The 25,929-nt window shown below is 34.0% G+C and overlaps 2 protein-coding genes across 6 annotated transcripts in view; both read left to right on the top strand.

Annotated features, from left to right (window-relative positions):
• The window catches only part of LOC106800079 (sperm-associated antigen 16 protein-like), a 780,587-nt gene extending 766,955 nt beyond the window's left edge, over positions 1 to 13,632 (top strand). For all 5 annotated transcript variants that reach the window (XM_087424871.1, XM_087424872.1, XM_087424874.1 and 2 more), the window contains one exon: positions 13,274 to 13,632. In XM_087424871.1, coding sequence (XP_087280997.1) covers positions 13,274 to 13,449 — 176 coding nt within the window. In that variant the 3' untranslated portion in view covers positions 13,450 to 13,632. The remainder of the gene's footprint in view (positions 1 to 13,273) is intronic.
• A 3,701-nt stretch (positions 13,633 to 17,333) lies between these two features.
• VWC2L (von Willebrand factor C domain containing 2 like) overlaps positions 17,334 to 25,929 on the top strand; it is a 156,115-nt gene continuing 147,519 nt past the window's right edge. Inside the window, 1 exon segment of the mRNA XM_087424535.1 lies at positions 17,334 to 17,725. Coding sequence (XP_087280661.1) covers positions 17,336 to 17,725 — 390 coding nt within the window. The 5' untranslated portion in view covers positions 17,334 to 17,335.

Genomic DNA, 25,929 nt, shown 5'->3' with positions numbered 1-25,929 from the left:
CACGGTGATGATTTTAGAAATCTAATTTTTACTTTACCTCTGATTATTTTTTAATATCAGCATGGCTTATTATTATCAACTGTTTGCTACTATGTAAAGAACTGCTCCCTATACCATATACAGATTTTAGTATTTCATTTAAATACTTTAAATATTTAAAATCATATGATATGGTTCACAATTTAGAAAAGACCTTAGTTTTGAATGTTAATTCAGAATTATGTACAAGAATTATAGACTAAAAAAACATTCAGAGCACCTACTTTTCAGCATTTAGTAATATCTTAAGTGATATGTATTTTATTTTTTTAATTACAATAAAACTGATCTATTAAACTCAACTTGGTTGTAAGTTTGTTTTTCTAACATGTTATTATATTTAGTATCTTCAGTTATCACTATCTGGCTCTATAGGTGTCAACGTAATTACTTAGACACATTGTATATATACCTAGTTCTAGAACACTTTATACTTCTCTTTGACAATATTCAAACATTTTTTTAGTTCTAAATATAAGAAATGACTACACAGTAATGATGTTAATCTCATTATGTGACTAATATTTTTAAAACTTTATTATTTTCCAAACATACAGAAAAGTAGAGAAAACAGTGTAATCTCATTTACCATCACCTAGGTTCAAAATACCAAGATTTTGTCAATTTTGTTTCATCAATCTCTTCCCCTCACAGTCTATGTGTTTTATTTTGAAGCAATTTCCAAAGAAATAAATTTTTAAAGTTTAAACACTGACTACAGCAAAAATAGTATAGTTTCTCAAGATAATGACTTCACAAAATAACTTTTTTTTATTTTTATACTTTGTTTCCGAAAATGGTCTCTTTGTTTTAGAAACAGCTGAAGTAATACGTTTTTTAGTATGCAGAACTCTTTATAGAACCACATCAAGGTCTTTTGAATATGTGCAAGATTGTCACTAAAACTTAAAATATATCAACCTAGATAGAGGAACCCTTAAAAAGACACCTTTCTTATTTTTTTCCTTGAAAATATTGAGATTATTAGGAAAGCCTTATGAAAAGTATGATATATGTTTCTAACTTTAGAGATTATAATCATTTCATTCTCCATTTAACTTAAAGGAATGTGACTTTTTGGGATGGTGTTTCTTTGGGGAGTAGAATCTGGAGTATGAATGCCATTCAGATATGAATGACCATAGTGTCTAGTTAATGTAAAAGAGGCCTGAACTTATGAAATATTTTTTACTTCCAAACACAAATTGCTTGTCACATAGGTGTTCAACTCTTTCTGTTCCTTTGCAACTGTAATTCCCTTTTGACCCCCACCCTCCCTGCAGTTTTCCTTGGGATTTTTCTGCATTTTACAGCCTCACTGCAAATCAAGGGACCCCAAACATGGGCAGACTTTTTAAAAAAATAATTGTTGCTGGTTTCATAAAGCCAGATGCAGTTTATTTGCATAAGGTTCTTGTGGTGGCAAGAGGATGGAATGAGATGGATTGCCAAATGGAAAAACAATGGAAAGGAAAGCATTGTTTCAATGGCCCAGAATGTGGCTTGTTCTTGTTTGTTTTCTTCTTTAATGCAAAAATTGTCTCTGGTTTTGCACACCTGAAGTGACTACCTGAAGTAGATTTTTCTTTTCAATGCAAAGTGTCCATTCCTCTTAAATAACAGCATCTTGATCTCCCTCTGGGTAATTCTCCTTGTGTACTCTCAATCACTGTAGTGGGCTCTCAGCCCTGGTCTGGTCCATCACACCCTTCTACCTGCAGGCCATAGTAATTGGTTCTGGGATAAGCACATGATCCAAGCCAGCCAATGAGGGACATTTTTTACCCAATATGAAACTGTTGGGCAATAGAGGTACTCTTTCCATGGGCCTTGAATTTGGGAGGCTGTGAATTTGAACCTACCAAGACCATCAAGTGGAGAGTGCCTGACTAAGCGTGAATCCACACTGTGGAAAGAACTGAGAGACTGAGAGAGACAGCTCTCTGACAGCAGCATGCCAACCTCTTGGTCTAACTATTCTGGAGTCAGTCTACTTGTATTTCTATGTGATAAATGTATATTTTTTCTCTCTGCCACTTTGAGTTGATTATCTTTTGCTTCAACTGAAAATGTCCTAATATTCCATCAATTCAGACAAGTCAAACTCTATTTTTTAAAAAAATAATTGCAATGTCAACTTTGCCATTTTTACACCTCATGTACATATCTAAATCATTTGTGTCTCATTACTTTAACCCCAAGTATTCATCAGTGCCCTTAATCTCAAATTGTCTCCTATTTTTTTTTTTTTTTTTTTTTTTTTGGTGAGGAAGATCAGCCCTGAGCTAACATCCATGCTAATCCTCCTCTTTTTGCTGAGGAAGACCGGCTCTGAGCTAACATCTATTGCCAATCCTCCTCCTTTTTTTCTTCCCCCAAAGCCCCAGTAGATAGTTGTATGTCATAATTGCACATCCTTCTAGTTGCTGTATGTGGGACGCAGCCTCAGCATGGCCGGAGAAACGGTGCGTCGGTGCAGCCAGTAGCGGAGCGCGTGCAGTTAACGGCTAAGCCACGGGGCCAGCCCCAAATTATCTCCTATCTTTTAGCAAAAGCCCATTTGATACAAGTGGAGTGCCAGATTAAGAGGGTAGGATTGAGAAAGTGTGATGGGGAGAGACTGATTAAAGAACAAACTAATCACATGTTGCTTTAAATTTTCTATGAGATACAAAGTCAGGTCATCAGAAAACAATATACTAGAATATTAGTTTAGATTTCCATAGAGATGCTTTCACAGAATTATGAGTGAATATAAATTTATTTAGCACTTCATGTAGCAGCCAAATTAGCTTAGCTTTCTGGCATAATGACTTTCCTTTCTCCCCAGGCTATAGAACAGAAGAAGTTTATAGACAATCTTGGGTTGGCATTCTTGCTGTAACACTAGCTCTGTTATCTTGAAGAATTTACTTCTCTATGATGCAATATTTTCATCTATAAAACGAAAATAATGATTTCTTCACACTTGATTGTAAGATTACATAGTATAATAGAAAATATTCAGGAAAACATAGATAATAAATGGAAACGAGTGGTTTGATCAACCACTTCAATCGTCTTGAAGGTAACATATCAATTAGGTGTTAGGTCTGTGTATTTCCTCAGGTAATAAATTATGAAAGATTTGGAATTTGGTCTAATCTCTCTATGATTTCAAAGAGTTTGATTTTCTAAAACCCAGCAGATTGTACTATCCTCAAACTAATTTATTTAGCCGCTCTAAACTCACGCAGGACTTGAGCATTTGCTATGCCAGCCATTATTTTCCTCTTTTTGGGGGAAGGAGTATCATCTTGGCTATAATTCTATGAGCACACATTTGCATCTTTTTGACTGTAACTATTAATGATGTAGTGATGCTGATTTATCACTTAACCACTTTCACCCAATGGACAATGTTGCCCTGGAGTAGGAAAGATGAAGTTCTAAAAATAAGGATGCAATTATGAATAACTCACCATCTCAACATTAGCAAACAGGAGCTGACAGTATTTTCTTCCCTGCAGACAAAACTCCACCTTCAGAAAGAGGATTCCCTTACAGTGAAGTTAGTGCTGACACGAATGTCCATGAGGAGAAAAACCCCCCAAATATTAGAACTCTGACTTTTAGAGCCTTAAAATGCAATAAATTTTATGGTTGAAATAGTGAAAAATGAGAAATGCTAAAGGTGGTTTTATTATTTTATAACAATATAAAAATTAAAGTTTTAATTATTTTTGGTATAAAATATAAGCCTTCAGGTTCTTTCTCTACTCATGAACAATGGGGAAGAAAATATCACAGTCTATGATTTGCTGTGAACTACACTTTACCATAGCTTATCCGATCCCCACAACTGAACTGAAACTAGATTTTCCTCTAACATCAGCAAAAGCTCTTCTGAAATGTTTGGAAAGCTCCAGGTGCATGGAGTCCGTGAATAAATATTATTTCAACACTGATCAGCTGCATAGGTGAAGACCAAGTTAGGAAATAGGTCTACAAGGATTTCCTAATGAAAGCAGGTGGTTGTTGATAGTCTAAACAGATTCAATAATTAGTTAGAACATTTTTAGGACTTTAGGTGCATCTCACAAGGGATTTCTGTAATATCCAGAAGACAGCTCATGTAGGAAAGCACCTGTTCAAGAAGATATTCATTCATGCTCTCCTAATAGAGGAAAATATTTTAAAAACTATGTATAGTAAGCCCAAAAGTTCTGTTCCTACCAAGGAAAGACTTTGATTCTTGGATTTATTCACCTGCTAAAGTTTAGGAATTTCTGCAGTATCAAAGAAATGCCTTCCTAAACAACATGTGGATTTCCTGTGAAAGACAAAAGGTAATTACTGTGTTTAAAACTTTATTTAGGGAAAACATATAAAACATACTCTGTGGAGCAAAATTCACTTGTTTAGTAAATAACATTCCATACCAAGTTTAAGTAATGGTAGATTTTATCTTCAACCTCTTAGTTATATCCATTAAACATATTAACTATTCTAAATAAGGTATATCTGCTTGACTAGAGTCCTAAAATAAGATATTGAAGGTTTTCCTGCTGTCTCTATTGTCATTTTTATGACATGAGTTTCTACTCAGAGAAATTTAAAATGCATTTATTTTTTAGCCTATATTTACAGTTTGACACAAATTAATCCTTGTTCAAGCAGTACTACCTACAAGAGAAAAGTTAAGACCCTTTAGCAAGAGTATACATAGTAAAAAATACTGAAAAAGTTTATAAATTTTTACTAGCACTTAGGCGAGTTAAATTCCCAAGTAATTTTTTTTTTTTTCCTGAAATGTGTTGCTCAGCAATAGGGTGCAAAATAAACTAAATCAAATCTCACATCTCCTTCAATGGTGTTTTTGAAGTTCTGAGTAATGACTCAGGTTGAGCAATTAATGCAAATTCTCAAAACCTAAGTAGTTTCTTGATACTTTTCATTGTGAGGCATCTTTTAAAGAAACAACAGATGCCTCTCCACATGCATTCTAAAAATCGATACAATTAATCAATAATGCTCTCCACAGGTAATAAATGCTGAGAAGCATTTCTGCCTATCTATATTGATCGAGAGAATTGCTTCAAATTGTTTCTGATGTGTACAAAAATCATTTCCTTATTGATCAAAGCTTCTCTTCTCTGATTTGTTATTTCATACATGGTGTACGATTGTTTTAGACTTCATTTTTGTGTATTTGTGATAAACAAATTGCCTATGATCTGTGTATGAGACTAATTTGAATGAAATGTAAAATGGGTGTTTTTGTTTCTTTGGGGGAACATATTGCTAGAAATTTAATCAAAGCATGAATAATCATGAGAAATTACTGAAGTTGTTTTAATGAGAAATGTAATGATGTATTTCATTCACGTTTTCATTATTTGTAATAAACGTAAAAGTTTTGAGTCTCCTTCTATTTCTTATAAAAGAATTCTATTCATGCAAACACATGCATTTAATCCAGAACAATGCTATTCGTGACGGTATAAATGATAGAAAACTGCATAGTTTTAGTCAACTGTTGACTTATAGTATTGCTGAAAAGCTATGTTTTTGTAACATGATTAAACATGTAAGTGAATTTTGTGACCTTTTTGCTAATATATGTGTTAAATGTATAGACATAGAATAATAAGAAAAGCAGACCTTCTAAACTAATTTTCTAAACAACCATAAGTTGACAGTTTCAAGAGATATAACATTTAATGAGGTTCATTAAATAGGACTCTATTCATCTTTGACTTAAACAATATATGTATCCACAGTTGCCTTGGATAGTAGTGCCTGCTAACTGATGGCTCATTGGGTGAATATTATTAGATCGATTAAAGACTTTTCTAAGGAAGCTCAACTTCTAACTCTTGATGTATTAACTTGTGTTGCGAATTATTCCTCCAGTAACAAAAATAATCAAAGATTCCTTTCAACAAGATTTAGTAAATTTTATAACCTATACTACCTGTTTTCCTTATCTGAATGTTCCATTATAAAATAGCATTATTTTGGCCAGTGAATACACTACCATGAAAAGTGGTGCTGAACCGGTACCTTATTATGAGTTGATCACCAATTTTTACTTCATTAAAAGGTCTCATTCATCTCATGTTTTTTATTTGGAATTTTAGGGAATATGAATTGCCATATTGACAATTGAGGTCCCAATCTCTCTACCTTAAATAATTTTACTTTATCAATCTAATAGTTTAATTTTATCTTTTTTTAATTCTGAAGGAGTCTCTCATGCAAAAAGAAATGAAGTTGAAATCTTTCAACAAAACAAGAACGGTTTCTCTTTTCATGAAAAATCATTGTAAGGAATTGGATAAAATGTTCACTGTATTCACATATACTATTAGGGTGAGTCTGAGGGGGTGTTAGTCAATGTTGAAAGCATGAGCATCAGAAGGATGATATATTCTGGTTTGTTTCCCCCAGAGCAAAAAAGAAACGGTAAATTTTTATAACATCTTAGTATAAAACACCTAAAAATGTGGAGATATCTTTTCTGCTCACTATGGCACTGTTGAATTCTGGGTACGCTGGATGAGCTCGTTGAGCTCTAAAAGAATAAAAGCTGCTTTTCTGAGTCTCTCACTTATTCCCGGGAAGCTCATAGTACAGTAAGATTCTGTGAGTCAATAAGTGCCATTAGCGTATCTACAGAAATGAAATTTTTGAAATATTTATGGTACTTAAGGAGAAATTAATTTTAAAGTATTCCTAGGAGCAAGCATAGCTTCAGTTGGCAACCGAAGCTGCACACCCAAGAGATGTTTACTCTGACTCATGTTGCATTTCACTAAAGGCAGCTTAATCACAGTGGGAGAGACAACATTAAGCCAATCAATAAAACTTCATCCAGAGGTATTAGGGCATGACGTAGAAGATAAGAACATGAGCTTTGGAGTCATATAGGCCTCAAATCCAGACGCCACTACTTATAAGCTGTGTGGCCTTGGAGAAGTTGCTTTTATCTCTCTAAGCCTCATGTTTCTCCTCTGTGAAGCAGGATATGTGCTAGCACTGTCCAATAAAAATATAACGTGAACCATATATATAATTTTAAATTTTTGGTAGCCACATTTTTTTAAAAAACAGGTGAAATTAATTTTCAAATAATTTTACTCATTATACAAAATAGTATCATTGCAATATGTAATCAATATAAACATTATTAATGAAATATAATACAGTCTTTTTTCATAGTAAGTCTTTAAAATCTGATGAGCATTTTACAATTACAGCACTTTTCAGTTTGCACTAGCTGCATTTCAAGTGTTCAATCAACAGATTGGTGGCTGCTATAATGGATAGTGTAGGTGTATATCTACCCCATAGAGTTGCTGTAAGGACAAAATGAGACAATGTGTGTAAAGGGCTTAGAACAGTGCTTGGCAAATAATAAGGACTACAAAGGTAGTTGTGAAAATTGTTACGATTACCACTGAGTATTGACTACAATAGCCTGGGTGCTAAGCTGGGAGAAATGCAAAAATACATGACATGACCCCTGTTCCTGAGTAATTACAAATACATAGTTAACTATAATTTATGACATCTTATTACTACATGAATGGTATGAACAAAATGCAATAAATGCTCAGAAGAGGAAGATCTTCTTCACTAGGGATGCCAACTTGGTGAAGCAAGTTATTTTGAAATGGAATTTAATAAATGAGTTCATTTATCTTAGAAAGGTAAGATGAGGGAGCATGGAGACAGCTAAGGAAAATATTCCACCAGAGGGAATAATATAAGCAACAATCCAAAGGTGAGGAAATGAAAAATATATTCAAGAAATAATGGCAAATCATTTGATGGAGAACAGAGGGTTCATGTAAGAGTGTAATGTGTGAGTAAATGCAAATTTGTACTATTGTAGTGGTCTTAAAAGTTATGCTAGGGCATTATTCAGTCAAAGATCTTATTTTAACCGGGTTCTACAATGGCCGTGAATATGTTTTCTTACCTTGGTCAAGTCACTTCATCTCGGCTCTTTTATTCGTAAAATGAGATGATTGGATCTAAAACAAAATCTGAGAATGTCGGAGTTGTAAAGAGACTCTGTGTTGTCATTGTTTCTGATGTGTTTTTTGTTGTTGTTGTTTTACTCAAATTTATGGTAATTTCAGATGGGAGTGACATAGTTGAGGAAACACCTTAGGAATTAATATAGGTAGGTTTAAAAGTAAAGAAATTATGACCAAAAAAAATCATTTAGAGTATCTTTTTCAATGGTCCCAGCATCTAAAAATAAGGACTTTTCAATATTGTGGACATAGTGGGAAATGGGCAAATTATAGAAATGTAGTGAAGAAAAATGGATAGAACTTGAATTGGGGATGGGGAGAGAGAAAAGGTGAGAAATGAATGTCACTGTAGTTTGGATTCTGGAAAACAGAGAAAACAAATTATTCAAAATAGAAATGGAAGAACTAGGAAGTTACAGGAAGGGGTGTAACATGAGTCTTTTGAGTTATCAGTTAGGTATAATTTTTAGTATGCACAATATATGTACTAGAATTTGTATTTAAGAATTAATGGATATATATATATATATGTGTGTGTGTATATATATGTATATGTATATGTATATATGAAGAATGACTCCTGCAAGAACATGGATGTTTTAGTTTCAGAGTTTCACGAAGTAGTAAAATCAACACAGAATAAAAGATTATGAGATTAACATGAGCATTAAATTTAAGAGCCTATTTGCCTAGGAAATTCAGTGTCATTCATAGAGAAGCCCCAAAGTGTCACACTTATCTGAGTCTTAATATATAAAAGAAACTTTAAAGCCAATAAATGAAGCAAGACTTTTGAATAATAAAGATTTCAATTAAATCCCAGCTTTGCCTTCTCTGAGTGTCATTCTTCATCAGCTAAAAAGGGCGAATATCTACCTCATGGGGTTGCAGGCAGAACATGCGAGGTGACAGGTACCATGCGGAGCTTTAGATGTTCAATAAATGATGGCTACTATGAACTCATTCCAGTAGAGATGAAAGACAAAGAAATGGGCTCATATTCTTTCTTTTTAAAAAAATATCAGAAGGGTCTTTGGGCTCCTGTTTACATCACACCACAACTCCTGCTGCAACAGGCATGTGTTTAAGCAATGATTAGGTCAAGTTTCATGATTAGTGTGAAAATTATTGCAATAATGGGCAGCATGCAGAATTCCTAACCTGAAGAATAATTTGTCTAGGTTAGGAGGCAAGTATGTGTTGAAAAGATCAAGATAACTCTTGGCTATTCTAAGTATGTACTCTCAAAATCAAATTGAATTTGTATCTAAAATTAAGTAAAAATTCTTTAATTTGAAAAAGCGCCAATATTTTATTTGCACATTTTATTAGCATAAGATTGAGTTTCCTATTTATGTTGGCTTTTCCAAAGTGATTACGTACACCCAGATAAAATTTTACCACTTGATTTCCATGGGCTAATTCAACCTGTAAACTTCAAGAGATTCTGTTGCTAACGATGCTTAAATTTAAGTACATTCAAATATTCCAGTTTTTATACCAAATCTGATTAAGACTACTTCGCTCAAGATATGATTAGACCTATTTTTTTCAAAAAATTGCTTTTTTATAATTTTATTTATTGATTTATTTTCCCCCAAAGCCCCGGTAGATAGTTGTATGTCATAGCTGCACATCCTTCTAGTTGCTGTATGTGGGACACAGCCTCAGCGTGGCTGGAGAAGCAGTGCGTTGGTGCACGCCCGGGATCCGAACCCAGGCTGCCAGCAGCGGAGCAGGCGCACTTAACGGCTAAGCCACGGGGCAGGCCCCCAAAAATTGCTTTTTAAAACAAAGTGTAAACAAGCTATATCATCTTAAGTAAGTTATAAGTTTATTTGGAACTAAAATTTGAGAAAACTGCTAATTTTTAAAGGTTGGCTGGCTCATTTAACTGCAGAGCAATACTTTGAGGGTAGGCGAAATTTAGCGCTTGTCTTCTAAGCCAGATGAAGTTGGCAAATTCATCTAACAGAGTAAAATGGATAACAACCCATGTTATCCTCGTTCAAACCCCATTGGTCAACAAAAAAGCTACTGATTTAACCAACAAGAAAAGATTCTGAAGCTTTGGTAGATAAAAATGAGTATTGATTAAGTTTTTCAGAGACACGTGAATGAACAGATAGTCATAATCACTCGCTGTGGATAGATACTGAGCTATTTATATGAAAGAATAGCAATTACAAAATTATATCAATCTTCTCCCCAGTCTGTGAAAAGTTTGGACATCCTAGTAACTTAAATGATAACAAAAGAAAAGAAGCAAATCATTTTTTTACATAATATTCAAATATATATTTGTATTTTATTTTAAAATACCTTTATGAATCAATTTGGCTATTTTTATTTTTAAATCAATGTTGATAAACTATACTATTCTATGTTTTTTAATCATATGCTTTCAATCTATGTGATATTTGTGGAATGTATGTATTCATAATTTGGTATAATTATTCTTGGTAAAATACTATGCTAAATATCATTTTAATCTATTCAGGAATTACATGTTACAATTATATTGGTTATATTTTGTTTTTATAACATTTTAATAAAATGTTTAAAGTATAAATATAATTTATCATTTATTTTTATTTCACATTTTAAAGAGGTATATTTAGTTTAACGTGAACATTATTAGTAGAAGTTTTACATAAATTCTCATGGTGCTATTTAAAATTTTACCTATTTAAAATTTCTACCAAAATTTCATTCCATTGACCAAGTTTTGAGGTAGATAAATTTTCTATTCTTCCTAAATTTATCATTAAGACTCTGACATTGGGATGACAAATGATTCATACTGTGGTTTATTTTTCATTGCCAATCACCAGGGTATTTAGAAAAATATCTATGCACATCTTTGTAAGTACTCTGCTTTCTAGAGATGCTCGAATAATCATATCGTGATTTTTTTTTCTGAGTGATACCTCTCTTTCACACCAACTAGATACTAGTGTAGCAATTGACACATTCTCTAAGTAATTTTGAAAATCTTCTAACCTAGAAAGAGTTCAGCAAACTCTTTGCTCCATTCCCAGCAAAACTATTTTTTAGTTCAGACACTATATGCCATGTAATAATCCAATATGCTTAAAGTTTAACATGATCTTAAATTTATATACATTTTAGGAATTAGTTTTATACATAGTCTTGCAATCTTCTGCAAACGAGTTCAAGTAAACCTGAAAAACCTCACCACAAACTTGCTAACTCACATCTGTTCTAGCAAAAAGACAGATTTTTGAAACAACTGAGGCATGGTGCTGCTGGATTATATAATCCTATCATAAGGTTCCAATGTTATTATTTTCTCTATCTTATTGAACAAACTTTCAGAAATCACCAAGAACCTTCATAAATATGTCCAATTATGATTTTTACAGATTTAACTTTGACAAAAGATAATGGTTTAAAGTTTAATCCCTTCCTTTGTCCTTATATGCTTTGATTCTGTTTGGTTTCAAAAATAGAAAATAGTATTTACTCCCTGCCTAGCTGTGGTATAAAGACTATAAGAAAAAAGTTATTAGTTTGATTCTTAGGAAAGTCACAAACAGCAATTGTCTATAGAGTGAGGCTGGAAGTGAAATCCATATGTAATGCCTCTGTCAGCAAAGACTTAGTAAACGATGGCTTATAATAAATATTCACATCTGCTGCTTTGGACACTCTAATCCATCCTAAGGATCTTTGCTGTGTCAGGCTTTGTTCTAGATGAAGAAGCCCGGGAGTTATAAAGGTTTGCAAATAGGCCGTATTTATCATGGTTAGCTTAACTTGTGTAACTTTTCACTGTTTTAGAGATATTCATGACAATTTGGGGTATAATTTGTGATTAAATATTTCACTGTGACTTTTATAGTGATATCATTATGAAATTTTTATTGTGAAATGGACAAATTTTATTTTCACAATATATCACCTACTTAAAATCTGTCAAGAAGGCGTCATTAATAACATTGCTGTGCTGGATGTGGAAAATGTAATGACTAAAAGCCCAGGCTCTGGATTCAAAATGCTTCTGATTAAATGGTAGATTTTTCTATACCTGGGATGTCATCCTAAGCAAGTTACTTGTTTACATCCTAAGCAAGAGCCTTTCCAAGCCTCTCTTTCTTCATCTACGTAATGGAGTTAATATTATTTTCTTTATCATTGGATTATTGTAAGGATTATATGGAATTATCCCCATCAGGTACTAAATCTAGTACCTAGCATATTGAAAGAGTTTAATGAATTTTAAAAGTTATTACTGGAATGATAATATGCTTTCTAAGTAAGATTAGATAATCCAATGGATAGTACTATTATTCTTATTTACCCCATTTATTGAGCTTATATAAACATATTCTATTGCTTTTATTTACCTCCAAATTCCCTGATAGTTTGCTACTGGACTTCTTTAATAAAAATATTAGTTAGAATTGGATTGCTGATTTGTTTTTCACTTGAAGGAAATTATTCACTCAAAAATACATGATATACAAATTATGAGAATACTCTATGCTGTATTTAGCTCTCTTATGTAACAAAAATTTAGTTTAACAGAATATTGAATTATAAATTAGAGCAAAAAAACCTAAATGAAGTATTTATTTTCACTTCAACTCCAAAAAGATGTGTTGAGTTCATGAGTGCCACAATTTTTAAAGCATAAATGTGTATTATTACCATTTTAAGTAATGATTTATCATAATTATAATAAACAAGTTTGAAGTATAATACAAATTTTAAAATATGAATTATCCATTACTTGTGTGTGTGTATATATATATATATATCTTTGCCATAGATACATTTTGAGGCTTATGTTTTTTAACACTTTTTCACATATAATTCACTTGAAAAGGAAAACTGCATTGCTTAGTTGTTTTCAATCTCATCTTCTCAAAATTATTTATTAATCTCAAACATAAGGAGACTAGCAGGGCATTTCATGACCTCTACATATAAAATAGGTAGAACATTAGGTTTTACCTCATTTTTTAAAAAAAGTTTGTAATCTAATCATTGACATGTCTTAATTCTGATGGGAATTATTTCCTATACAGACAGGAGTTAATTCATATTTAATGACTGACATAAAACGAGTTTGTTGAAATATAATTGTCACAAAACTATGTATTTCATTGCTTATAAACTGTGACTGCTTGAAATAAAACTTTGTCATTCTCTCTCTCTCTCTTTCTTGCTCTCTCTCTCAGGTCGAGTTTTAGCTCAGGCGAGTGGCAATGGGGTTATCCATTTGCTGGATCTTAAATCAGGGCAGATTCACAAACTGATGGGCCACGAGAGTGAGGCTCACACAGTCGTGTTTTCTCAGGATGGAGAGAGTCTGTTTTCCGGAGGCTCTGACGGCACCGTTCTCACGTGGTCTTGACGGTCAGCATATCCCACTGCAGAGGGCATTCCCTCTAAGGCTTGAAAATGCCTCGTATAGTCCCAAACCAGTAAATATCTGGTTAAACATGCCAGCAGGTAACATTTACAATTAGCTTTAAAACATACTTTGGACATATATTTTAGCGCTCATCCCGTTACCAATAAAAAAAAAATAACTTTCTGCTCATTTATTTGTGTCTGGGTCTTTTTTTCTTGCTCATTTTGATAAGAATTTAGAGACAGCATCTTTGCTAGGGGTTTGGAAGAAACAGCTTTACAATGACGCCTAATGACAGACTAGATGAATTACAGGAGATTGATTTTGATGTTGGAGAACAAACTGCAGAAGAACTGGGCTACTTTTTTTAAATCGAATCCAAGCTGCAGGAAGACACAAAGCTGAATCACATAGCATGGGGAAAGTCTTTCTGCAGCCAAAGGGTCAAATAAAATTGCAGAGCATACATTTTCACAGATTCTTTGACAGTGATTATGCTTTATCTATTAATAATCAGAGACTGCAGATGGCTTACATCTAAATGCAAGGCTCTTCCGGAACTTGCATTATCTGCAGCCCATCCAAGAATGCGTTAGGTATAATTACAAGGTTTTTTTAATTTTTTATTGTAATTTCAGTGCAAATAAGTATCTCGCACGTAAAATGCCTTTCCCCCAATGCACGCGTCCGCTGTATAAAGTGCGGCTGCTTAGACAACACTCCAGCCTGGTCTAAAGCAGCAGTTCGGGATTTCGACCGAGCTGGGCTCAGAAGCCAGTTGTTGGCGCTGTCCGTGGTGCTGAGGAATTCCCGGCTGCCAGCAGAATGAGCTCCGAATCAGCAGTCTGCAAACTGCTCTCAGTGATGCAGAAACCCAGCTAAAGTTGCTCCTTTCCTTCACGTCCACAGTTAGTATTTTCTGGTGTGTAAGAGGGGATTCAAGCAACACATTGTGGATGATGCTGATGGTATTGCTGGCGGAGCGGGGTTTAAGCTACAGCATGCTGTTGCTGTTGGTGATCCTCAGAGCCTAGCCAGATCACCTCTACTGCCGTAGCACTGTGTAACTGAACTCATGTGTGGAGGAGGCGTAATCAGCCGGGAAATTTCATAGAAGGATCTGGGAAAATGCTAAAAATAAGTTCAACATGATTTTGCTCCTGGGATCTGGATTTCTACAGGACCAGCATTGCTTCTTGCTTTGAATTCTGAAGACGGGTCCAAAGCATATTTCTTATGTGTGTCTGCTGTGTTTCTCTCTGGAAGGGCGGGAGACTGCTTCTTGACTGTGTTTTGAAATGGGAGGTAGAGAGAATGGATTGCCTTTAATTCAAGCCTGAAAATGTATCCTTTGGATAATTAAAGAGGAACTGTTTTCTTAAAACGTACCTGATCTTTTAGTTCATATTGGTCTATGACCCCCACCACCACCATTAACCTCCAGAGTGATTAGGTAAGTGTATCTTACGACATGAGTTATGTTTGTTTTCTCAAAGAAATAGATGCAGTCATTTTAAGTCATATGTAGCAATATAGGGAGGGGGGAAAGTTTAGCTGGGAAGTGATTCTCAGTTTAGCAATGTTTGCTTACTTATTAAAAATCTTCAGATAAACATTTTATTTGATTTATCTAATGTTTCTTCTCTTAAATAAACAGTGTCTTAAACTGCACTAGAGCAGCTCAATATGAAGAGAGATTTTTCTAAAAAATTGCCTAAGAACTTTGTTAGATTAAAAAAAAAAAAACCTTGTTTTCTCCATGCAGATTTGAAAATGCATTTCATATAATAAAAACATGTTTAACGTTTATATAAAGTGGATATTACACTCTTATTTTTACATTTAAGTTTACATTTACCATAACCTGACACATTAATGCCTACCTGTAGCTTGCAAAGAGATCATTTTCTGTCTATGTCCTTTTGAAGCAGAATGATATGTGTATTTTATATGGCTTATCTTGCATGTATTGACAGATACTACTGGAATACTATAAGGAAGCACAATAGCTCCTTTTTCTTCCAAGATAAACTTTCTAAATATGTGAGAGATATATAAATGCATGCCTTAATTAGTAAAATTATTTATGCTTTTTCAGAATCTTCTGTTATGTTTGTGGCCTCTCTAGTAATTTAAGAAAAAAAAAATGCTTTGTCAAAGGCAGCTTCCAGCTTCTCAAGTAGAATTATAGGTTTGCATTTTTTTATTGTGTCATGACTCATTATTTTTGACATATTTTAAGGGAAATCCATCTCCTTTATCATTACCTACCCAAAAGGAATTCTAATATCAGAGAGCAGTTTTCTCTTGAAGGAGGGCATGAATGTACTACCTTCCATTTTACTATTACTAGATTTGCATATCTAACTTAAAATGCAACTCTAATAGTTCAGGAAGTTTCCTAATGGCATCTTTATCTTTTTTAAAATTATCATCTGTATATGTTAGACTGAAAGGAAATAGTCTATCATTGCTCTTATTATAGTCTGAAAATAAAGCATTGAATAACATTTATAAATGATCTGAAAATGTACTATAAACAATCTTAGGAATATTGGCATAAAGCCAATAGCACTTAAATAGACACATTAACTATTTGACAGTACTTTTCCTCATCTATTACTCCCTAAAGTTACAGTTTCCCCAGAGCCTTTGTATGAGTTAGCCACTCTAAACATTTAAACAAGAACCCACTACCAACACTCCACACCAAACACTAATACCAAGTGAAGTTTACAAGAGTCAATGCCATCAAATTAATAAGGCATATTTTCTATGAATGGCAACACCTCATTATTATTTTAAGAAACTTCAATAAAAAATTTTACACTGGCATTTTTGTGCAAATTGCTCAAATACAAATATCTTTGGCATTTCACAAAAGAGTTATGTTTTCAAGACTGTGTGAATGGGATTTATTTTATAGTGAAGTAATTAATTCGAATAGTATTACATGAGTCCTAGATTCAAGTTGCTATAAAAAAAATTCACAGATACATCTTTCCTGCCCACTAGGAGCTTACTTCCTGAGTAAAATAAAAGTGTGGACAATAGCACAAATTTATTTTTAACAAATCCCTTTCAATACATGCTCTCGTGTAGTATTTATTATTTTAAAATTTCTTTCTCTTATTCACTGATAAATAGTTTTTATAAATAGTGCTATTTTTCTTGTTAGTTATGTTTCAAAATCCAAATTCACGTTCACTGAAAGAAGTAACCCATATTGTGACCATTGTTGATCACCAATTATGGGCATAAAGAAGTAGGAAGGCCTTTGTACTAGCTCCATCCCAATTATAATTTACATTCGATTGTTGCTTTCTTCCCTTTCTTTTACAAGTAAAATTTTTTTCTCACTAATCTCTTGAGTTTTCATACAGATAATTGTAACATATATATATTCTATCACTGACTAGTCCAGTTTAAAGAATAACAGGAAATGTGAATTCGAATATTCTTGAGTTATTTGTAAGTAACTACTTGTAAAATTACCTTTTGAGGCTCAGCAAAACCACTTCTTACAATTTAGACAAAGACAGACCTTTGAAATTCAGAAGATAAATTCAAGCTGAAGATTCCTAGGTGGAATAACTCCAGGAAGGACAAATTTTAATGCATATATTTCCAAGGATCAACTCTCCAAACTTCATAATAAAGTATAGATAGTTGCATGAACTTAGTCTGTCTGAGATCTTAGTATCTTCCAAATAGATCCCAAATAAACAAGTTAAGAACATGAGCTTAAACGAATCTATATTCTCTTTGTATATTTCAAATTATTCTTTTTAAATATTTATTTTCAGCCTACCCATCTTGTGTTCCCATGGAAGGAGCTGAGTATATTTAATATTAGGAGCACATCCAGAAGCCTTTGAGGAGGGGGATGGCTCTTCATATTCATGAAGTTTGCATACTTCTGTTGGTCATCCCTGGATTGGTTACCTCTGCTGCCATCAGTCATGAAGACTATCCTGCTGATGAAGGTGACCAGACCTCCAGTAATGACAATCTGATCTTTGACGACTATCGAGGGAAAGGGTGTGTGGATGACAGTGGCTTTGTATACAAGTTGGGAGAACGATTTTTCCCAGGACATTCCAACTGTCCATGTGTTTGTGCTCTGGATGGACCTGTTTGCGACCAACCCGAATGCCCTAAAATTCACCCAAAGTGTACTAAAGTGGAACACAATGGATGCTGTCCTGAGTGCAAAGAAGTGAAAAACTTTTGTGAATATCATGGGAAAAATTACAAAATCTTGGAGGAATTTAAGGTATGAGTTACCCTCTGTATTTATTGAATACTAACTTTTCCCACCACATTTATCAGATTACTACATCAAAATTAATGTTAGAGAACCATATTTTAAAATTTCCCTTTAATTTACAACAATATGATTCCAATTAGCATAAGTACCATTGTGGTCAACACATAGCCAGTTGGTTTGTTGATCAATATCTGTAGGGTTTCACAACAACCTTTCCTTTAAAATTATTTAGGGCACGCTGAACATCTTTTACTTTTTGCCCTTAAACATTTCTTCTGTGTTATTATAAAATATGTTTTCTGAGGGAAACAATTTTGTTTGTAGGCTGTGTATCTATTAAGTTAATGTTTAAATTTTGTGAGATTTCTTGTGTGACTTATTAGCCTGTATTCAGAGCCATTTAACTAGAGTCTAAAGTTATCTGTGTAGGGTGTGGAAACGCAAGTTCTACAGAGCCACAGTTCTGAGCTGTGGTCTTTATACTAACAATATGTATTGGACCTACTTATTGTAGAGCACGGTCCCCACTCTGTTCTATGCTGGTTAGATTTGTTTTTACTTACAGGACCCCAGAGAGAAGTGAATTTTTATCATAGTCCATTGTAAAAGGTAGTAAAAAAAAAAGCTGTAATTTTTTCAGCTTCCATGGTATTTCTTAGTCTTTTATGCTTGTGTCATATTTTCAAGTAACTTGGAGTTCCTTTTTATCTCTTCATGGAGTCTCTTTTCTCCAATGGCTAGTTTTAATTAGGGTTTCCTACAAGCCAGATCTGAACCCTGAGGGTATAAATTAATATATCAAAATGTCCTCCTTAAATGTAATGGCAGTTTGTGCCTTGGAGTGCCTGTCATACTGATGACTTGATATAAAAGATTTCCATTTCATCTAATCAAGTTCTGTGATAAGAACCTTATAGGCAAAAAAAGATACAGCTACTTTTCAGTGTGACTGTTTGTGTTTGAGAGAAGACTGTTTGGTTGTTAGCACTGACCCAACATCCTTGACCACAAGAGTCAAATGGTGGATGAAGTCAATATGTAGAAAAAAGGTTTTAACTGATAATGATCAGACTATTCCATGTATTGGCACTTCATTGCATTCAGCCCATTCCAGGTTATGGATTCAAACCAGTTCTAATTTACCCAAGAATACCCAATCATTTTAACTAGATTTCTTAGCACCTGAGGGAAATTTTAGTGATAATTATCACATTCAACTTTCTTATACAACGTTTTGGTCAACAACGGACAGCAACGGTTGTCCCATAAGATTAGTATAGTCCCATATGGCTTAGGGGTGTAGAAGGCTATACCATCTAGTTGTGTGAAAGTACACTCTCTGGTGTTCAAACAATGACAAAATTGCCTAGCAATGCATTTCTCAGAACATATCCCTGTTGTTAAGCAATGCATGGCTGTACATAAATGTTATTTTAGACTTTTCTCTTTTATGTATTATAATACCTTGTTGCACAGTATTGAGACAAGACTTTGAGACTCTAGTAAAATTACCACTATTGACATCAAATAATAGTTAAGAGTATAGTATAGTTATTAATGACTTTATGATCTCTAAAATATTGGATACATTTTGACATTAGCTATTTTTCCTTTTAGGGTAGTGAAAGTAAATGCAAATACTCAACATATGATTTGATTCTAGACTTGGTTCTAGAATCATGTCAATCTCCTCTAACATGCATATTTTTCTAGAGTAGAATGCAAAAAGGCATGTAAGATAGCCTAGCCCAAACAAAAAAGTACATCAAATAAAATTTCTGAGTTTTATATAATTTAGTAATCAATATTTAAGAAAGAAGATATTGATTATTTGAACTTCGACTAGATTTGAACTCAGTCAACTCACTACTAAAAATGCTATAGTTTTCCCTCTATTTATTATATTTTATTATAAAGGTAATAACTATCTTACTATGTCAAACAATAAAGAATATATAAAAAAATTAATCCTTCACTCTAACTGTATGACCCCACTATAGTCAGTATGTAATTCATTGATGTGTACAACTTTTCCACCTGATTCTCTATGCCATGAGATTTTTTAACGTGATTTATAAAAAAGAAAACAGATGCCACTTTTTCACAAAGATTTAGAGTTATGAGGGCTTTAGAGATTATCGAGGGCAAATTCGTAAGAATGAGGAACTGAGACCAAGAGAGTTTATTTGTCCAAAATTGCCAAGTTATTTAATCAATTTCTAAATACTGTCATCCTAACAATAAAGTCTACATAACCTCTCAAAGAACTTTGGCTCTAAAGTCATATAGACCTGGTTTCAAATCCCAAATTCATCACTTGGATGTATGACTTTGGAAGGAGTCCTTAAACTTTTTGAGCCATAGTGGCATTGGCTATAAAATGGCCATCATAATAATTACTTCTCTTGAGAGGAGATACTGGAAAAATTTAATGAGATAATTTATTCAAAGTTAGCAGCCGTGTGATGACTGGTACACAACAGATATTGAATAAATGTTTGTTCCCCTTCTTATAAACTCTAATGTCCAAAGACTTACTCTAAGTTCTAAATTCCTTTATGTCTTCACCTACATTTTATAATGGAAGCTCAACTTTAAAAGTCATTCAATTAAAAGAATTCCAATTACTTTTCAAAATGTTCTGCTTATCTATGTGAACTACATACACTTAAGTAAATATCAGCCCTGATTTGTCATCTTGATTCTCTTCCAATTCAGCTTACAAGAGACAAGTAACTAATTTCTAAAGATGTGTGGAAATTTCGCATAATCATGGCATGTTATTAAAGAGGTTGTATTATGATATATTTTTACACATAATATATTCATCCAACAAGCATTTATTGGGCTGTTTAGTATAAAAACTACTGTAGATGTACTTACATGGGAAAGTAAGGTATCTAGACAGCAAAATCTCCACTCACAAGGAAAACATAAACAATGTGAATAGAGAAGTGTCCTGGGGAAGCAGTCTCAAGTGAATTATGTGATTGTGAGCTTACCACCAAGAGATTATGGTGTCAGAAGCTTATCAACATGGTTTGAGGTTTGGTCAAACAAAGTTTCTTTTTCTTCAGGATGGTCAAAGTTGAACCTGTTCTTAAAGAAGTAATTAAGATTGATCTGGGGAGAATAAAATTCCAAAGAGGAAACTGCTTGAGCAAAATCAGAGATTGGGATAAATAAAAATCTGCAAAGAGAAGAGGAAGGGGGGAATAACAGAAAGCTGGATCTTACTAAGATGCTATTATAGGAAGAGAGAGGTTAATTTGTATGTGTGTTTTGGACAGTGGAGAGAGGAACTTGAATACTGGGCCAAAATATTTAGATTCAGTCTAAAGAATAACAAGGAAAAGTGCAGGTTGTTGTGACCTAGTTAAGTATGTTTTTTAGACAAGATTACCATATAGCCAAGTATAGAGTGGAATATAGGTGAAGAGAAATTAATGGCTGGGGAGGTCACAGAACACAAAGAATGAGACAACCAGCATGCATATGGTCAAAAACATTCAGGACAGTCTTTAGAATAAAAATCTAAATTCCCTAGTATAGTCTAGAGTCCACTTACTGACCTTTCCAAGTATCTCAAACTCTCAGTGACTTCTCTTCCTGTGTGCTTGCACGTGCTATCCCACACTTTTTCACCACCGCACACCTGAATAAATCCTACTAGACTACTTCAAAACTCCATTTAAATCTCATCTCAACTGGAAAGGCTCTCCAACTGTGTTACTACTCTATCCTGGCTAGGTCTTGCTCCTCTCCTGTATGTGCCCACAGCATGCTGTGCACACCACTATAACGAGAACAGTAATCATAGCCAGACACTGTTAAGACCATTATGTGTATTATAATGCATTTCATTTCATAATAACACTATGAGGGTTATACTTATATTAGCATTGTTCTACCGATAAGAAAACTGAAGCATCAGAGTGCAAGTAGTTTGCCCAACATCATACAGCTCTAAGGCAGAAGAACTAGGATTGAAACCCCGGCAGCCTGGCTACAGAATCTATGCTCTTCACCACCTCTACTGCCTCTATCACATTGCAAAATATAATGTGAAACAACCTGTCTCTCCCACTAGACAGTGAACCCTTTGAAGCTAGGGACAAGGCTTTCTTTTTTCTTCTCTGTTCCCAACCCCAGCACAGCATAACAGGCATTCAGTACATTTTTGGTGAATGACATATGGATCAGATTATAATCGACTGCATAGAATAAAGAAATTAGAGTTCCTTCAAAATGTCTTAGTTTCCTTTCTGCTTATGTGTTGATCTCTTCATTTTAATTAGTTAAAGCACTCAAAGTTCAGATAAAGAGTGCTCTTTGGGCCCCTAAAGATGACACACAACGTTCCTGAAGCACCTGTTTCCATCCTGCTGCTTCCTACTCCTTCTCCTAGCTCTCCTAACCACGACCCAGCATGGAGTCCACCTCCATCCCAGGGTTGTAATGACTACCGGGTGTTTTAGTTGTGTTGTCTCACCCTATACAGTTGCAAAACGTATGTCCCTACTTCAGTCTTTTCTGATCATCAAATTCAAGTGTAAATTGATCCATGTGTGTCACCGGATGGGAAGAATAATGTTATTTATACAAGTTGGCTTTTTTTCCCAACATTTGCTGATGCAAGCTTTGAAAGTGGATTTCTCTCTACTCTTTTTGAAAACTCTAAATTTTCCAGTGTTCTGGTAATATTGTATTAAGATAAAGGTCACTGTATGGTAGGTTCTCTCATCTCTCTTTTATGTTTATCCGGACAAAATGACACTGAAACCTACTTTTTAAGAAATAAGGAGTATAAATAGTAAATTATAATAACATTTTCTTTAAAAAGTTGATTGGAAATCTAGGCACTATCAGCTTTGGCTCTGGGCTCACTATCTCATGCTGAGTTTCCCAAAGAGAAAATTATTTCTTATTTTGCTCAGTATTTTTATAACTCTCACTCAGCTAGAATTAGCTTTCGGGACTTTTTTTATACTTTAAAACTTGCACTGATTTAGTTTCAGGTCAGACACTGAAGGTTATACTACATGTAGCTGAAAGCGATCTTCTTATTTTAGCTTTTGCATAGCCTGTCTTATTTTAAAATGATTTTCTGCAGTCAACACCCAGTGTACCTAATTCAGGATTTGGATTTGCTCAAAATCTGCCTTTCTCTGCAGGCACTGGCATTTGTGCTTTTCCCACTATGGGCCAAAGACCATTGGTCAGATTTCTGATTTTTATTTTTAAAAAGTTCAGTGTGATTCTTTTCTCACGCTGCGCAATTTGTACATATGTTCTCGCTTTTTGAAAAATAAATACGTTTTCATGCTGTAGTAAGCTGCCTAGCTTTTGAATTTTATATGTAATGTTTAAATCTTGAGGGGAAAAGCAAGAGAACAGAAAATTAATCACTTGGAGTATTTTGACAGATCATCACACCCATAAAAATTGTTGATGCCAGTTAGGGTTTAGAATTGACTTGCTCTTCAATGAGTACATTCAGAGGAAGATAGATTTTCCAGCTTTCTCATTAATCTGTGCCCCATCATTAATGTCCAATATTGTAACCTTAAATCTGTAAAAGTGTTTGAGTAGAAAGGATTTTTGAACAGAGGTCTGGGAGATTTGTTTGATGTTTGTTTGTCTTAATATGGAGAAAAAATGGAAGGCAACATATTCTAGGAGCTGATGACCAACTTTGTGAAGGAACAGGAAAAACGGAGGCTGTAAAGAAATCTCAATTGAGGGGACTAATAGTTAACACCTTGCAGATATACAATTCACTGCACCCCACTCACCCACCTGCCATTGCCCAGTTTCTATGAAAAGCACAGAGATTAAGATGTTTGCACTAGGAGAAGGGGTACAGAATGCATCTTTCCAGAGTTATGAAGGTTGTATTTATTTTAATAACAGAGAAATGGGTGGATTTTGAGGAAATGGGTGGGATTTTTAAAGATTTTTTTCCAAGAGGGACAAGTTCTTAACAAATGATTAATGGAGTCACCAGGGGCATTTGTCAGATTCCATCCAAAGAAAGTCCTAGAAAAAATCATAATTTCATACAACAAAGATAATTGAGGATCTTTCCTAAGGGGTTGAAAAGACAATTCCACAATTGTTGACTCTGCAAAATACCGTTTCTGTTTTGCAGAGCATGTTGTGGTTTTCAATATTAAAATTGTCTTTAAGTAAATTCAGGGATGGTTTCTCCTTTCAAGTTGCTACAAAACAACAGAGATAAGTAATCTTAATCAGTAACTAGGGTTGCTCATCTGAGGCCCAGTCCCAGGATGATATTCTCCATGGGGAATTCCCATCTTTGTAAATAACTAAGAAACCTCTGCTTAAATTGCATAATCTCTGACCACTTTCAAGATTAGAAGTCAATTTCCTTAAAACTTAAATTTATAAAGTTCCTCTCGCCCTTTATCATTTTTATATTATGCTCATTTGGCATTTTTTAATTATACAAAACTACACTAAATCTAAGAAATAAACCAGATTTTTAAAATAATTTATTTTTTCAAAAGCTCCAGTGGCAATTGGGAATGATCTTCTTCATTTAACACTTTTTAAAATGAGGGAGTAGAATTGTAAAACTAAATGGTTTCCAAGTTAACCCCTGAAGGGGTAAAACAGTCTGTTTCCAGTCAGAAAGAGTCTCTTGCTTAAATTTAAGAGAATTGATGGTTCAGCAAGCCCTTTGGTTAGTTGTACGGAGGACTAGTTCTTCATGTTCACCCACTGATATTTATTGCTGTCTTTTCTATTGCAAGATGCTGCTGTTAATGGTGATAACTGTGTGATAAGAGTGACTATGGAAATTTGCTACTGGGCTTCTGGGCCCTGTGCACACGGGGCGATCGGTGTTTGATTTGCAGCTACATCTGAGATTTGTGGAGCTTGGTGACCCCCTCAGACTTGAGATCAGCCATCAGCTGTTACCAGACAACGCTGCCCATTCCCTACTGACTCTTCCATAGTGTGAGAAGAGGAAAAACTGAAAAGAGTGACGTGGTAGTCTCCCTTCCAAACTTTAACTCCAGTTGTACAAGGTTTTGGATATGTTAGACATTTGCCTATTTTTAGTTGTAGTTTTACTCACCAAAGTACATCATTGGTCAATGGTGTGATATTAAAAGTATAATTTTTTCCTATTTCCTATATCTTATTTTATAACTCAGGCCTACATATTTTATGCAAATTTTGTAGATTATATAGTGTATATAATCTAAATTGAAGTTGCTATATACATACATTGATGTGTGTGTGTTTGTGTGTGTGTGTGTGTGTGTGTGTGTGTGTGAAATTTGAGGGAGCAGGAATGTTCTTACTTTAAGATTAGGTAAATCTTCTGTTTCTACTACTCCTTATTTGCCCTGACCATATTTTATTTTTGTTTTGTTTTGTTTTCTCACAGCTTGATTTATACATCAGGCAGTGTGTTTTAGGAAGGAGAGCACAAGAAAAATCTACAGGTTTATTTTTTGGTTGTACTTTGCCAAGCTTTTGAGGAAGAGCTTGAAACAAATAACTAAGAGGCAATTTGAAGTGATCAGTAGGTTTGCTTATCCAGGTGACCTTTCTCAAACAATAGCCATTATTAATTGGTGACTGGCTTATTTTAGAGTCTTTACTTTGGACTTTTATCGTCACTACCGATTAGCATCAGTAATTTCAGTCTGACACACCTCCATTGTTGGTTCCCTTGCCTCCAGCCTGCTGTATAGCACTTCACAATAAAGCAATCTTTGCAAAGATTTAATGACACCATGAAAAGAGTGAATCAAGTACCAAAGTGACAAGAAAAAGAATTCATCTCCTAAAAAAGTTTTCAGATGATATTATTTTATGGTTGTATAAAGTTGTCTAAAGTGGATAAAAGCCCACTGAACACAACTCTTAATTTTCTCCCTATTATGTTATGTGACCATGAACAAAACTCAATTTAAATTGTTCTGTCTATAAGATGGATACAATAATGTCATCATATATGTCTTATAAAGAATAAACAGTATTGAGAATTTGAGAATTATAGTATTACACATCAATTTATAGCTAACAATTCTACCTCCTCAAAAGGTGTTTTTCATTAAATATTGCTTGGTTGGGATTTTGAAATCATTTTTTTTAATATTGTCGTTTGACTACCATTGTTACTTGTTGGCACGGATTGGATTTCTAACATCTGAGTTTATATAAATTCTTCT

Source organism: Ceratotherium simum, chromosome 37, assembly GCF_057802395.1.
Source record: "Ceratotherium simum simum isolate JZ-2026a chromosome 37, ASM5780239v1, whole genome shotgun sequence".
NCBI lineage: Eukaryota > Metazoa > Chordata > Mammalia > Perissodactyla > Rhinocerotidae > Ceratotherium > Ceratotherium simum.
The sequence above is the reverse complement of the archived record's forward strand: the minus strand, read 5'-3'. Positions and strand labels throughout refer to the sequence as shown.